Below are 15,711 nucleotides of genomic sequence, written 5' to 3' on the forward strand. Positions count from 1 at the left end.
ACCAGATCTTCGACCGAATCCGGCCCTTTGCGGCCATGACGGGTGGCATCGTCCTCCCTGTTGAAATCCCACATGGGGTGGCCCCTGTATTGTAGTGGCTGCACCCCCCGCATAATGCATGTTGCCATGACTCCAATCATGGTCAACCTGGCATGGGCCAGTAACCTTATTCGGCCCATCAAATAATGGATGCTCTTGTCTTCCTCCAGTTGGGGGCTCCGCGGACGCCAACTAAGGCGTTTCTTCAGAGGAGCATTGCTGAACTCCGAGAGGCCGATCCGAACAGGGTCCGGCAGTGGAGCGTCTTCTATATAAAACCATTCCGAAGGCCAGTCTTCGGACGCCTTCTTAGGGGTTCCGGATGGATATCCGGTCCCGGCAATGCGCCATATTTCGGCGCCGCCCACTTGATATATGGACCCCTCGTGAGAGCGGGGTACAAGGCAGAACAACCTCTTCCACAGCGGGAAGTGGGGCTCGACGCCCAGGAATAGCTCGCAAAGAGCTACGTAACCCGTAATATGCAGGATTGAGGCGGGCGTGAGGTGATGAAGCTGGAGTCCAAAGAACTCCAGGAGCCCGCGAAGGAATGGATGTACAGGAAATCCGAGCCCCCTTATCAGATAGGGGACGAAGCATACCCGCTCCCCTTTGTTGGGATTTGGGGTAACCTCCGCTTGCTTCCCACCTTTGTAGGTGGCCAGTCCGGCTCGAACCGGAACCATGAAGGCCGGAGGGAGATATCCCCCCGCTTGGAGCTTCACCAGCTCGTTGTGCGGAACAGAGCATCTCCTCCAATCTCCTGGCAAAGGGCTGGGAGCGCGAGAAGAGGAGCCGCGTTGACGATCCATGATGGAATGGATTCTTGGTCGAAAGCGCTTCGATGAGTATTTGCGGGAGGAAGATGGTGATTTAGATCTGGATTCTTGCCTCCTTTATAGGCAGATTATTCGCACAACTAGGGGGTAAAACATAAAAGACACCCTGGCTTTTCACATTCGCGCGACGCGTGGAAGAATGCCATTATTGGGCGTGGAAGCCAAGACGCGCAACATTGATGAGGAAGCCGGACACTGTTCGGCAGGTACGTGGAACTGGAAGGAGAACCCGCCTTGCAACGCCGAAGACTACACACATGCTGGACTTATCGTCATTGAAGCCTGGTTCGGGGGCTACTGAGGGAGTCCCGGATTAGGGGGTGTCCGGATAGCCGGACTACCGTCATCGGCCGAACTATCATCGGCCGGACTATCATCATCGACTGGACTCCAAGACTATGAAGATACAAGATTGAAGACTTCGTCCCGTGTCCGGATGGGACTTTCCTTGGCGTGGAAGGCAAGCTTGGCGATACGGATACGTAGATCTCCTACCATTGTAACCGACTCTATGTAACCCTAGCCCTCTCCGGTGTCTATATAAACCGGATGGCTCTAGTCCGTAGGACAACAACAACCATTACAATCATACCATAGGCTAGCTTCTAGGGTTTAGCCTCCTTGATCTCGTGGTAGATCCACTCTTGTAAACATCCACAATATCAATATCAATCAAGCAGGACGTAGGGTTTTACCTCCATCAAGAGGGCCCAAACCTGGGTAAAACATCGTGTCCCTTGTCTCCTGTTACCATCCGCCTAGACGCACAGTTCGGGACCCCCTACCCGAGATCCGCCGGTTTTGACACCGACACACAACATCTCCCATGACTGTTTTTCTCTGTCCATATTTGAAGTATCCGCTCTCCCTTCCAACTAAGCCTCTCTCCTCATCTTAGTTTCTACTAGCATGCGATAAGAAGATCGAACTGAGAACACACCACGTCTTTCATGCACCCATGACCAGAAATCCTCAATATTCCGTGTACACAAAGGGATAGAATATATCGCTGCGGCATCTATTGGCACGAATACCTCGTCGATCAACATCCGGTTCCATTCTGAACTAGGCAGAATTAGCTCGCTCACCATCTGAGGAGGATTGGCCACTCTACTCACAATTGGCCTCATGTTTGAGGGCCTTGGCAGCTAGTTGTGTTGCCAGATGCTGGTAGTTTGGCCATTACCTATCCTATGGATCAACCCCTGCGTGAGAACCTCGCGGCCATCAATGATGGATCGCCATATCTGGGAGGGGGTTGAGCCTAGTTCGGCATGCAAAAACTCACCCATAGGGTAGTACTTGGCCTTTAGTGTGTGTGCACTAAGTGACTCTGGGTCCATCAGGATTTGCCATGCCTGTCTTGCGAGGAGAGCAAGATTAAAGAGTTCAATATCTCGGAACCCCAAGCCTCCACTATATTTCGGTTGTGTCATCGTGCTCCAAGAGACCCAACTAGGCTTCCATTTTCCCTCCTTGCTGCCCCACCAGAATTTTCTAATCAACGAGTTAATGTGTTCACAAAGACCTCGGGGCAGTCTGAAACATGACATGGACTAGACTGGAATTGCCTGTGCCACTGATTTTATGAGAACTTCCTTTCCTCCCATTGACAAAAGCTTTTCCATCCAACCCTTGACCTTGTTCCATACACAGTCCTTTAGAAACTTGAAAGCACCATTCTTGCAATTTCCCACATCAGATGTCATTCCCAGATATCTATCAGAGAGGGACTCATTTGCAATAGTCAAAGCATTCTTTACCTTAGTTTTTAAAGAGGATGGGCAAACCTTACTGAAGAAAACCGAGGATTTTGCAAGATTTATCCTTTGACCCGAAGCATTGCAATAGTTTTCTATTAAGGCAGACAAATCATTTGCTCCAACAGAACTAGCTTTGACAAACAGCAGGCTACCATCAGCAAATAACAAGTGGCTTACTGGCCGAGCCGTCGGTGCAACTCGAATTCCAGTGAGGTGCGATGATTCATCTTGGGTTTTTAAGAGGCACGAAAGGCCCTTCGCTGCAAGCAAAAACAGGTATGGAGAAATTGGGTCTCCTTGACAGATTCCACTTGTGGGAGAAAATTGCTCAAACTTACCACTATTGAACATAACAGAAAACTTAACAGATGTTACCATTCTTGGAGGAGCCGCTAGTGTTATGTCCAGCTTATTGCGAGACAGAAGGAAGCCTTGCTTACATCTTTTGCCTTAGTGGGCCGATCCAAAAGTGTGGTTTTGAGAAGCTTTTATGGACCGACCCAGACCTGTTTCAGAATGTTCTGGCATTTTTGTGTGTGTGCTTTCATCTATTTTCTGTCATATTTTTCCATTTAATTTTTCATTATTCAGATACATTTATCAACTTTCTATTAATACATGCTGAAATTTTTTCGTATATAAGTTAAATATTTTCTAGATACATGTTGAACATTTATTCAAACCCATGTTGACTATTTATAAAAATGTGCACTGAACATTTTTAAACACATGTTGAACATTTTTCAAAATTGTCACGTACATTTTTGTGAAACATGCAAACATTTCTAAGGTTTTTATGAACTTTTGTAAAGGCACATTTTTTTTGCATGTTATGATTAATTTAAAAAATTGGATGAACATCGTTTTTTTACTTCCCATGAACATTTGTTTAAAATCTCACGAATATAATTTTAATACTGTGAAATTTTCTAAATTTCATATTTTTTAATGGTGCAAACCTTTTTTTACAAATTATGTGATTTTTGTATATTTTTTTAAATGTCATGAACATATTTTCAAACATGTGAACAATTTTTAAATGTTGGTTTTTTAATTATACGAATAGTTTTTTAAATGCTTGAATATACGTTTACATTGCATAATTTTTTTAATGCTACAGAAATGACACAGCCACAGAAGAAACCACCGAAAATGCTACACAACATTTTATGTGTGAACATTCCAAGAAAAATACCCTCACACAGAATCAACCTTTTTTTTTGAGCAAATACCCACCACACAGAATCAGCCCTATAGAACAACTTGTGCTAATCAAGCCTTACACAATATACCTGGACCGGTCCATGTGTAACACTAGTGTGGGCGAGTGCGATTTCCAGCTCGCAATCTTTTAAGTTACTAAGCTCGTCAAAATAGAGTCTCCTATACGTTGAGGCTGTTTTGCGCACTTGTGACCCCACTTGGAAGGGAGTGGATGGATTATACGCAAGCAATTTGGGAGCTAGACCGTTCGATCAGGGTGGCCAGACGGTCACAACCACCTAACCGCGTTAGTAAAAACTATCACTCTAGCCGCCGCCCCAATTCCCATCCTTATTCCCCCTTCCCTCGCGTGCAAGGGTAGGGTCAATCCCGCAGGCCGCAACCATCCTCCTGCTATCACTCTCGCCACCTCCGCTACTTCTCTTAGAGCCGGGCATCTGACATGGTAAGTAGCCAATGGTGGAGCTCGAGGAGGGGGCGCGGTGCTCGGGTCCGAGGTCGAGGTCGAGGTCGAGGGCGGAGGAGTGCATATTAGGTGAGCTCCGAGAGGGGTGCGAGTGCTTAGTTGGGGGTTTGAGAGCTGATATTAATCGTAATGTAGGTGGATAGAAATCAACTGGAATTATTGAAGCTTATTGGTATTCTAAAATTTGTGGGAAGAGGTAGCTGATAGGAAAACACAGCTACAACCAATGTATAGACACTCCGAATCAACTTCAAATACAAGTTTCACAATAAGAGAGAATCAACTTCAAATACAAGTTTCACAATAAGAGAAAACAAATCCTCCTTTTCCCAGATATACCAGAGCTTGATGGTATTGCAAAGAACCATAGACCAGGCAACACATGTGTAAAATTGGAAAAACTCAGCACACTGTTAGTGGCTACAACATCTATATTTAGTTTTCAAGTAGTCAGCCCCCCTAACATAAATTGATCGGAAAGTGCATAGCATTTTATTGTATAGAGCGGCGGTGGCTCCCCACGGCAAGGCACACGGTCTCACCGACTTGATGTCATGCAGATGCGAGTGAAGCTCGTGTGTAGTCGAGGAGGAGGAGCCGCTAGTGTTTTTTTGAGAAACACTGTAATTTTATTCATGCTCATGGAAATTACAGGCACATTGATTTGAACCTAAAATCCAAGAAAATATAAAGTAACTCCTATGACTAAGAATTACAGTGGAATCTCTTGGAAATACCTTCTTCGCGGTATCAATCTCTGCTAGCAGAAATACTCCAATGACTTCGGCAAAGAGGCTTCAGTTAGATTGAAGCAACGATGTTGTCACTCTTTCAACCGCACATACATTATCAATAATGGGTTTTGAAAGCGCCTTGAGTCGCCCATCCAAAAAGATGGAAAAACTTGGGATGATCCCCTAGAAGTGCAGGCCGTCGAATCACAATATCTTCAGCATGATCTCCATAAATGATTTCAACTCCACAAAGAATCAAAGCCAACAAAAATAGTTTGACACACCAACATAAACTTATCAGATCAAATAATCGGATCCGCGAGGGCAGAAAACTCTCTAATCTCATGGTACCGCCAAAAGAACGAGAGTAAATTTATTCTCACAAAAAAAGATGATCACTAGACGATGACAAAAAACATAGAACTCTTGAAAATGCAAGGTCCCCTCACCTCTCAGCGCCGAGATGGCAGCTGGAGGCGACGGGACCGAAAATTCCCTAGCGGCGGCGGTGACTGCCCTAGACGAAACCCTCGCGTCGCTGTTAGGAGCCGCCGGTGTTATGCCTGGCTTATTGCGAGGCGGTAGGAAGCCTCGCTTACATTGTTTGCCTTAGCGGGCCGATCCAAAAGCACGGTTTTGGGAATGTTCCAGGCATTTTTGTGTGTGTGTGTGTGTGTGTTTTCATCTGTTTTCTTTTGCCTTTATTCATTTCACCTTTTCCATTATTCAAATACATTTGTTGAATGTTTATAAATCACGTTGAACATTTTCCGTAGTGTTAAACATTTTTCAGATACAGGTTGAACATTTATCCAGATACATGCTGAATATTTATAAAATGCAAAAAAGTGAACATTTACAAAATGCGCACTAAGCATTTTTTAATGCATAGTTAACATTTATAAACACAGGTTGAACATTTTCGAAAATTGTCATGCACATTTTTTTGAAACGTGCAAACTTTTCTAAAGTTTTTATGAACTTTTTTGTGAATGGCATAAATGTTTTTTAAATTTTATGTTTTTTTAAAAAAAATTGGGTGAACATTATGTTTACATTCCATGAACATTTGTTCAAAATCTTACTAATATATTTTTAAAAGAGGGACATTTTCTAAATTTCATAACCATTTTTTTGAATGGTAGAAACATTTTTTTATAAATTATGTGAATATTGTTTTTTCATATTTTCTTGTATATTTTTTAGATGTCATGAACATATTTTCAAAAGCATGAAAAAATTTAAATAATGTTTTTTTAATTGTGTGAGCATTTCTTGAAACTGCTTGAATAAGTTTTACATCGCATAAACAATTTTTTAATGCTACAAAAATGACACACCCACAGAAAGTACAATGGAAAATGCTACATAACATGTTTTGTGTGAACATTCCAAGAAAATACCCCTCCCCTAGAGAATCAACCCTATAGAACAATGTGTGATAATCAAGCTTACACAAGGTCCATGTGTAACACGACTGTGGACGAATGCAATTTCCAGCTTGCAATCTTTGAAGTTACTAAGCTCCTCAAAAGAGAGTCTTCTGTTTGTTGAGGCTGTTTTGGGCACTTGTGACCCACTTGGAAGGGAGTGAATGACTGGTGTGTAGGCGGTTTGGGAGCTAGGCCGTTCGATCAGGGTGACCAGACGGTCACAACCGCCTAACCATGTTAGTAAAAACTAATGCTCTAGCCACCTCCCCAACCCTTCTCTCGCGCGCAAGGGCAGGGCCAATCGCGCAGGCCGCAATCATCCTCCTGCCGTCGGCCCGCCGTCACTCTCGCAACCTCTCCTACTTCTCCTAGAGCCGGGCATCCGACATGGGCATTAGCCAACAGTGGAGCTCGAGGAGGGGCATTAGTGCTTGGGTCCGAGGGCGAGGTTGATGTTGAGGCGGGGACGAGGGTGGAGGAGTGCATTTTGGGTAAGCTCAAAGAGGGGCGCGAGTGCTCGATTCTGGCGTGGACGAGCTCGAGGTAAGGACGCGGGCTGTGAAGCACATGTTGGTTGCGGCCAATAGGGAAGCATGGAGATCGGCGCCAATGCGAAAACGACGGAAGTCATTGACATCACCATGAATGTGTGGCAATTAATATAAGCCGACGAGGAGCGAGCGCCGGTTAAAGTTCGTGGGGAGCATTCTGGGTTTTAGCACGTTTAGTTATCATTTAAATACACAGTCTATGATCAAACAATTGAAATTTCAATTAAAACCCATGAAAATCGGCAATTTGCGGCAAACATAGTTTTTGTTTGCATTTAGAAATACATCTCCTAATCGAGTCATTTATGGCTATAACGATGCAATCAACACTTAAACTGAATCAATTAGTCATTTCTGCATTGATCGCAGCTGCTACAACATAACTTATCAAATTTACGGCTCTAACCTTTGGGCTGACAACTAACAGTTGTAGGCTTGTAGCTGCACCTTCCAGCTGGAGCCATTGCAGCTATAACAAACACATCTTTTTTTTTTAGGACATGACAAGCACAACTTTGGTCGTACGTGAAGTAATTTTGCTATAACAAACACACCCTTCTCTTCTCTTGATCTGACGGCTACGGTGGGGCCTTCCCGGCATCGCAGCCGCTCCGGGCATCTAGACGGTCGAGATAAAATGCGACGATCGTCCCGTAACCGTAACCGCTCCAGCTGTCAAATCAAAGGAAATCTTGTAACCAACCGCTCCCCAACAAATTCACCGAGCCGCCCGTTTCTTGCCTCCCTCGCCTCTCCTCGTTTTGAAATTCTCCTCGCCATTCCGCTTCCGTTCTCGAGTTCTCTTCCCCTACCCTACCGAGGTCCGTCCACGGGAGGATCGCGCGCCGGAGATGAAGATACGGGAGCTGGATGACGGTTCGGAGGAGCTCGAGGGGTGGGAGGCGGTCGAAGCGGAGCCGCGGTCGGCGGAGGCCGACGAGAGCTGGGTGAAGGTGGAGGGGGCGGGGCGTGGCCGCAGCGGCAGCGGCAGCGGCGAGGCGGATCCCTCGGAGCGGGAGGAGGTAGGGGTCAGCCGCGTCGACGGCGGCGAGGCGGAGCCCTGGGAGCGGGAGGAGGTAGGGGTCAGCCGCGTCGAAGGCGGCGAGGTGGAGCCCTGGGGCTGGGAGTGGGAGTGGGAGGAGGTGGGGGGCAGCTGCGTCAGCGGCGAGCAGGACGGGGTGTGGGGCGTCAGCGGCGAGCCAGACGGGGTGAGGGGCGCCCATGAGATGCCCCCGGCGCTTCCCTCCGAGCAGGAGGAGGAGAGGTGCGTCGGCGACGAGATGGTCTCTGACGGGCGTGATGAGGTGGGCAGCTTAGGCGTCAAGCGTGCGTTCGTGGAGGTGTTCGCCAGGGCGCTCTTCTATCCGACGGTGATGCTCAACTACGGCCGCAGCTTGATCGAGCCCGACTTCCACTGGTGGGATCGCATCGACAAGGTCAGTTCACTTCTGTATTCTTCTTCTTCATTCACGGGGAAAATTTGGCGAGACAATTGCAAGGGAAGGTACCGGATCATGAAATGAAACTTTTCTGTCTTCGGAACTGAAGCAGTGAGCACGGTACGAGTACCATAGATTCTCTGTACGCGCAAATCGTCACTGCTACTAGTAATTACATCGAGATGGCTACGGTTAATTCCGTTCGAACTTATCTGGGTCCAAGTATTGAGCAGCACCTTCCCAAATGCAGTCATTACCTGGACATACTCAGTTAATTCACCTTGCTTTGTTAGAAACCTGGTTTGTTGAATCTGTATTGATATTTACTGTATTTCCAGTTGTATGGATGTTGCCGTTTGAGGAATACTGAATGCTGTTCATTTGTATAAATTGGACTAATTTTAATTTTGTATCGATCCAGGATATTTGGATAGGAGCAGTTCCCTTTCCCAGTCACGTGCCACGGTTGAAGAAACTAGGAATAACTGGGGTTGTCGCATTGACCGAGCGGTTCGAAACTCTGGTTTCAAAATTTGCATATGAGGTGAACATTTTTGAACTCTCATCTATAGCACTACATTTTCCTTGTCTGTAGTACATGTTCCTTTCAGTGTAAGAAACTGAGAATACATATTCCGGTACTGTGCATCTTCTGTAATGTACTGGATTTAGTCATGAGCACATAGAAGATCAGGTCGTTAATTAGTATCTGAAACTGAAACAAAAATGGTGTTTCTGGTGAATTAAGTAGTTTCAACAAGAAATTAAGGTTGTTATACAGTGCTGTAGGCACTAGATTGTGAATATGCCAGTCATGGAAATGGACTTTTCATGTTGGCATCAGAGTTGACTCATCAATTGTCAGGCTGTATTCAGTTCTCTTATCGCTCTGAAATATTTTCAGCTTCATGGAATGGATCACCTCGAGATTCCCACTACAGATTACCTCTATGCTCCCTCAAAAGAAAATATCGACAAAGCATTGGATTTTATCCACAGTAAGTATGCTAAAGCTTTACCATGGTTATGTATCTTTGTACAAACTTGCATGGAACTTAAGCAGCCAGAGTTGATATATATCTTTTTTTTTCTTCAGAAAATGCAACAGAAGGTGGTAGCACTTTGGTCCACTGCAAGGCAGGAAGGGCACGAAGCGCTACCATAGTTCTATGCTGTATTTGGTATGACGATGTGCATTAGTTGTGCATTAGATTTCTTGTTTCCTTTCTACGCATGTCAATTATTACCTCTGTAATTGCAGATTAAGTACAAGAACATGACTCCCGAAGCAGCTTTGGCTCGTGCGAAGTCCGTAAGAACTCGAGTGAAATTGGCAACAGCTCAATGGCAGGTACGTAACCTGACTTCTTTTGCAATTGCAGTACTAGATGAATGATACTTCCTCTGTTCTGATATAAATGGCGTTTTTGACCAGTGCATATATGGTCTCTTAGTCAGCCATGTTTTACTTAAATCGTGACAAGAATCTCCCTCGTATGTAGCTAGAGGGGGCTTCACCTTTTTTCTTCTTGAAATGTGCACACAACACTCAACACTCAACTCTGGAGTTGTACTTTATAAACTTGACTTTGTTACTCTGAAAGAATGCTACAGTTCATTATCTCTGAGCTCAACTATACCGCTGCTCCCACCAATCAGCACATGGCCTCCATCACACATTCACAAATCAGCACATTCACTAGAAATAGAGAATGAAAAGATCATTTAGGTTGCCATTCTTTACTGACTATTGGAGGTTTAGTTCAGTAAAGAGAGTTGATAGGTAAACAATGATCATAGTGCCCAGAAAACTTGCTAAAAGAGGAACTCAATATATAATACAGTACTACTAGATATACACTTGGAACATGGAAATAATTGAGGTTCCTATTGCTGAAGGTGCTAGTTTTCCATCAAGGCTTGCCCCTGCCACATTGAGAAAAAATAGACTACACCTGCAAATATTTGTCAAGCCATTTATTTACCTTTTAGGGGTAGAGATTAACATCATTGACCAACCAAACCGGGCAAGCACCAAGGTCAAGGTCTTCTGCTAACTACAGTAAAGACATAGCACATCAAAGCTTCAGCTGAGTTTATGTCTAATCACGGGACAACTCCCAGATCAAAGTCAAGCATTAGTGTTTTACTCACTTGGAAGTAAATTCGAGCAATCCAAGTTCACCACCAGTTTTAATCATTGAAACGACTGAGTCTGTCCTCCCAAGGTCCAACAGTTCCATCCAAACAAATTCATTTGATAGAAAATATCCAACGAGGACACAGTATTCATAACAGATTTTAGATCGAAAAAATAAGTCGGAATGCTTGCATTGCTAGTCGCAGTCTTCCAAGTATTTGGAGAAAATATTTTGGTCAAGAGTGTCAATATATGAAAGCGAAGGGAGTATTGTTATTTTGTTATTGTTATATTCCAGTCTTTTCAAAATTATGTCGATGCTTATTTCTTATCTGATGTACTTTCTCATTTCTTAATTGCTCAGGCTGTCAAGGAGTTTAACTCAAGTCTGGTGGATGTTGGTGAGGATGTTAGTCAGGATGTTGATGACGATGGCATCAACACGCTGCAGGGCGCTTGAAGATTACCTAACTGCAGAACATTCTTCTGAATTGGCCTGATTTGCAGATCCACGTGCAGTTTTTCATATTGCGGATCAACAAGTGTGAATAATTCAGCATTAGTTTCCGCAGCCCGCGGAAAGTCCTTAGGAGGACTGGAGGAGAGGTTGATATGATTGGGCCCAAATGGTTCCCATTCACCACGGCTTGTGAACGTAGTTGTAATGTCTGCCACCTGTCCACCATTCTGCTTTGTTCTGATCACTTGGTAAATGGTTACTGACAGTCAATGTGCTCTATGTGGATCAGGTTTTGCTGTTTGGAACATCATATGGAAGTTAGTAGCCTAGCAGTGCTGGATGTTGTTGGTTTCGTTAATGAAATCGGAGGGAGCCCCCCACTTTTATTCCAAAAAAAAAAAAAATGGAAGTTAGTTACCTTCAGTACTGATCAGGTTTTGGTTCGTTTAATTCGCCATTCTGCTTTGTTCTAATCACTTGGGAAATGGTTACTGACAATTAATGTGCTCTGTGGGGATCAGGTTTTGCTGTTTGAAACATCATATTAAAGTTCGCTGCCTTCAGTAGAGATCAGGTGTTGTTTCGTTTAATTCGCCATTCTGCTTTGTTCTAATCACTCGGGAAATGGTTACTGACAATTAATGTGCTCTGTGGGGATCAGGTTTTTGCTGTTTGAAACATCATACTGAAGTTCGTTGCCTTCAGTGAAGATCAGGTTTTGTTTAGTTTAATGCGCCATTCTGCTTTGTTCTCATCACTTGGTAAATGGTTACTGACAGCTTATGTGCTTTGTGGAGATCAGGTTTTGCTGTTTGAAACATAATGTAGAAGTTGTTGCCTTCGGTGGAGATCAGGTTTTGTTTCGTTTAATGTGATCTGGTTTTTAGGGAATCGTTTAATGTGCTCTGTTAGGTAACAACCAATAGGTAGGAAATTCTGGAAGGAGCGTGACTCGAACAATGTTAGTACAGAATAAACCTAATGGTCGACATAATGTGCTGCTAATTAGCGCGAAGGAACGCACAACAGGTGCCTTTTTTTGGAGTGTAATAAGATAGTCACACATTAACAACATCAAGTTCTTTATGGTAACACATAAATTGTACCAACAGTATGCCTTTTCTGGTGTAGTGGCTCCAAATCTAGATTCATTTGGGTGTACACAAGTTTAAAAGTTACCGTACATAGGCTAAGCCAGAATTAACCAAGGGTCAAAAACTCGTTAAAAATTGAACATCTCTTCTACTCCCTTCGTGTTAGATACATTCGTATCTAGACAAAATATGGATCGGCGTAGTAAGAAATAACGAACTATATTATTCTGTAACAGGTGCGATAAATCACGAGTGGACATGCAGCCATGCGAGGTCGTTATCACGACCGGCCGTTCTCACGTGATTCGTGCAGCTCTAATACATCGAGCCTATATAATGAATTCCATCCACGGTATACAATTAGTATAGATCGTGTATTACCTTCGACCTTGTCAGGAGATGGCCCACAAAGACAGCCTCACTCATTGAAGCGTACACGCTTTGATTAGCATCTCAGTCCCGATGGCTAGCTGCACCACACTACTGTTGACCTTCTTAAACATTCGGTAGTACTGCATGTATCTGGTAGTACGCCATGCTTGCTCACCTAGAACGCAGGTTGGCTGGTCTTTGTGTGCATGCAGCAGGATTATGGAAGTACCCGCAAAAAAAGCAGGATTATGGAAGTCGTAACAGAGCGATATATAATTATGGGAACTCTAATCACAAATACATGTCACACACAGGATCATACACCAACCAGCAGAGACGACATAAAGAACAGGCGCAACAAACCATGTAAGTGACAAATTGCAACACGCCTGACCACCTCATTTACTAGGATTAATGCATCACACGCCCTCTTGTCTTAATGCTTCGCCCCACTACACATTTACTGCATTAGCTGTATCTAGCAGATTCAATTGACCATGTGTGTTTAAGTAGCTAACGCAAACATGTGTGTTTAGGTTCAAAATACTACCCATAGAAAAAATAAATCTAATGCTGGTTTTTGTTATTGCGTTAGACCAACATGTGTTAATGTTTAAGTAGCACTCACGTGAGCATACAACTGCATGCCCATAATCTTGACGTACATGATTACTTTATTTTGCTGATATGAAACCTAGTCTAGCTAAACATGCACTAACAATGGTGGAGCTAAGCAAAACAAAAATCAAATATGACCATAATCACACGAGTCCACAGGCGCATTGAGTGAACCATTAAGATGTTACACCCACCCCAGCTGCTCATTTAAATAGACTGCATACTTTATCTGAGACATTTATTAGATACCTCCCTCTTGCATTTATGTATCATAGTTCTGACATGCATTTCAGCAAGAGGACAAACTGGTATTATGTATAGACTGTGTATTGCTTGCCTATTCCTATGCATTGCCGAAGTATTCAATTAACCACTATATTAAGTGTGAATCGCATAGCAACAATCGTTGGTCAGGATAACATCCTCGCGTGGCACCATGTCCCAAAAATTCGCGTCGCAACATGTGTAGCTATATAACCAGCTAACAAAAAAGTTCATAGCTAACCCTTCTAATTCAAAAGACTACTTAAACCATAAGTAGAGCTAGTCAATAGTAGCAGTGGCGGAGCTTGATGAAGATTGTTGAGGGGCTAATCAGAGTTGAGGGGTCGAAGGAGATAAGTTATGCATGAACTCCGAGAAATTTTTGATATTCAAGCCTAACAGTTAAGGATACACTTGAGAATTTTTCTGGAGTAGGGAGTCAATGGCCCCCTTTGCCCCCCATGAAGCTCCACCACTGCCCGTAGGTCCACTCCAACTCCAGCGACTAGCTAGGGCTCTCATCTGCCTGCAGTATGAACTCAAATAATTATCATTTTTTTGTAGTTTCCTTCGGTTCCTTCTGCCCGCGTAGGTAGTGGTGAGCGCTCTTCGTGGAGTCCACGACGGGGCGCTCATCTACACCTCTCTGGCTCCACCAGCTGGTCGGGTGTGCGCCGCACTCGCCGTGTTGGACCTGGTAAGTTGTGAAACTACTTTAGCATTCAGTGCTATGTTAATCATGTAAATTGACTGAAAATTTGTGTCGCAAGTGATGGTGCAGCTACTTGTTGCTGCAACTTCGTGTTTCTTGACCGTCTCAGATGTCGTGGGGTGCTCCCTAGGCCAGTGCCACGTCCTGCTTGCACGTACCTGTGAAAACCTGGCTGAAATTCAGCCGATTTTGGACAAAGCCAGTGCAAGAATTAAACCGAGAAAGGGCAAGCTCATGAACAGAGCAGGAAGGTTGTAATTGGTAAATTCTGTTCTGACGGCCATTGCAACCTATTACCTGACTTGCTTCGTCATGGACAAATGGGCAATTAAAAAGCTGGACAAGAGTAGAAGAAGTTTTCTTTGGGCTGCGAGGAGGAGGTGCATGGAGGGAAATGTATGGTCAACTGGAAGCAATGTTGTTCTCCAAAAAATTTTGGGGGCCTGGGAATCAAAGACATTGCCATCTTTAGCAGATCTCTGCGTCTTCGTGGCTTTGGTTCGAATGGGACTCGCTGCAGTGTCCATGGAAAGGAACTCCAGTGCCATGTGATCAAACAGATCGAAAGCTCTTTGTGGCATGCACAACAATCACCATTGGCAATGGACAAACATCGCTCTTTTGGCATGATAGATGGCTGTATGGGAATGCCCCCAAAGATATCGCACCAGAGATTTTCCCGTTGGCCTGGAGATAGAATATGAATGTGGCTGAGGCTCTTGCTGGGGAAAGATGGATGCGTGGAATCCAGCGAATGACAACCAAGGCCCAAATTTTACAGTTCATCAAGCTTTGGGGATTGATGCAAACTATTCAGCTTTCAACCTCTCAATAGTCTGGAAGCGCTCCAACAGTGGGACCTACACCGCTAAATCTGCTTATGAAGCTCAATTCATCGGCCGAATCCCGCAACAACAACTCGAAGTGGTTTGGAAGGCAAAGGCAGAAGGGCAAGTTAAGTTCTACATTTGGCTACTGCTCCAAAACAGAAATTGGACGGCGGACAAGCTTGCTCGTAGAGAATGGCCTCATAACCCGATCTGCCCTCTCTGCGATCAAGCGCTGGAAACTGCGCCACACCTCCTTCTCAGTTGTCCATATGCCAAGGAGCTATGCCTCTCTGTCAGAAGTATCCACCAACGCATGGTTGATATTGCTCTTTCTGCAACATCCATCAAAATGTGGTGGCGCAAGATCAACTCAGAGGGACCCAAGGAAATCAAGAAAACCCAGGTTAGGTTTGCGGTGTATGTGGCATGGAACTTATGGAAATAACGAAATCGCCGTATCTTCTAGGCCACTAGTACACTACCTTCAGTTTTGTTGCAAATGATTAAAGATGATGTCGGCCTCCTCGAAGAGGCCTCTCGGAGTAGTCCCATGTAATCCCTGGGGAGGATCAGCCCCTGTCTGCCTCTACTATACATTTGTTTCTGTCCTCTGTAATGCAATGGCAGAGCTCCTGCCTTTTCGGGTCAAAAAAAAAGAGAACCTACCGAATCAAAGATACAAATAACCCAGGGCTCTCATCAATGTAGCTGATGGCATCTTATGCCTAGACTT

The 15,711-nt window shown here is 44.4% G+C and overlaps 1 protein-coding gene across 1 annotated transcript; it reads left to right on the forward strand.

The window, feature by feature from the left end:
* Positions 1–7,900: 7,900 nt before the first annotated feature.
* Positions 7,901–11,088, forward strand: LOC123115131 (phosphatidylglycerophosphate phosphatase PTPMT1). The gene is made up of 6 exons (XM_044536382.1): positions 7,901–8,485; positions 8,910–9,032; positions 9,393–9,486; positions 9,585–9,679; positions 9,750–9,869; positions 10,993–11,088. Exons 1-6 carry the CDS (start codon positions 7,901–7,903, stop codon positions 11,086–11,088), a joined length of 1,113 nt encoding a protein of 370 aa, XP_044392317.1.
* Positions 11,089–15,711: the final 4,623 nt, after the last annotated feature.

The sequence above is a fragment of the Triticum aestivum genome, chromosome 5B (genome assembly GCF_018294505.1).
Source record: "Triticum aestivum cultivar Chinese Spring chromosome 5B, IWGSC CS RefSeq v2.1, whole genome shotgun sequence".
Taxonomy (NCBI): Eukaryota; Viridiplantae; Streptophyta; class Magnoliopsida; order Poales; family Poaceae; genus Triticum; species Triticum aestivum.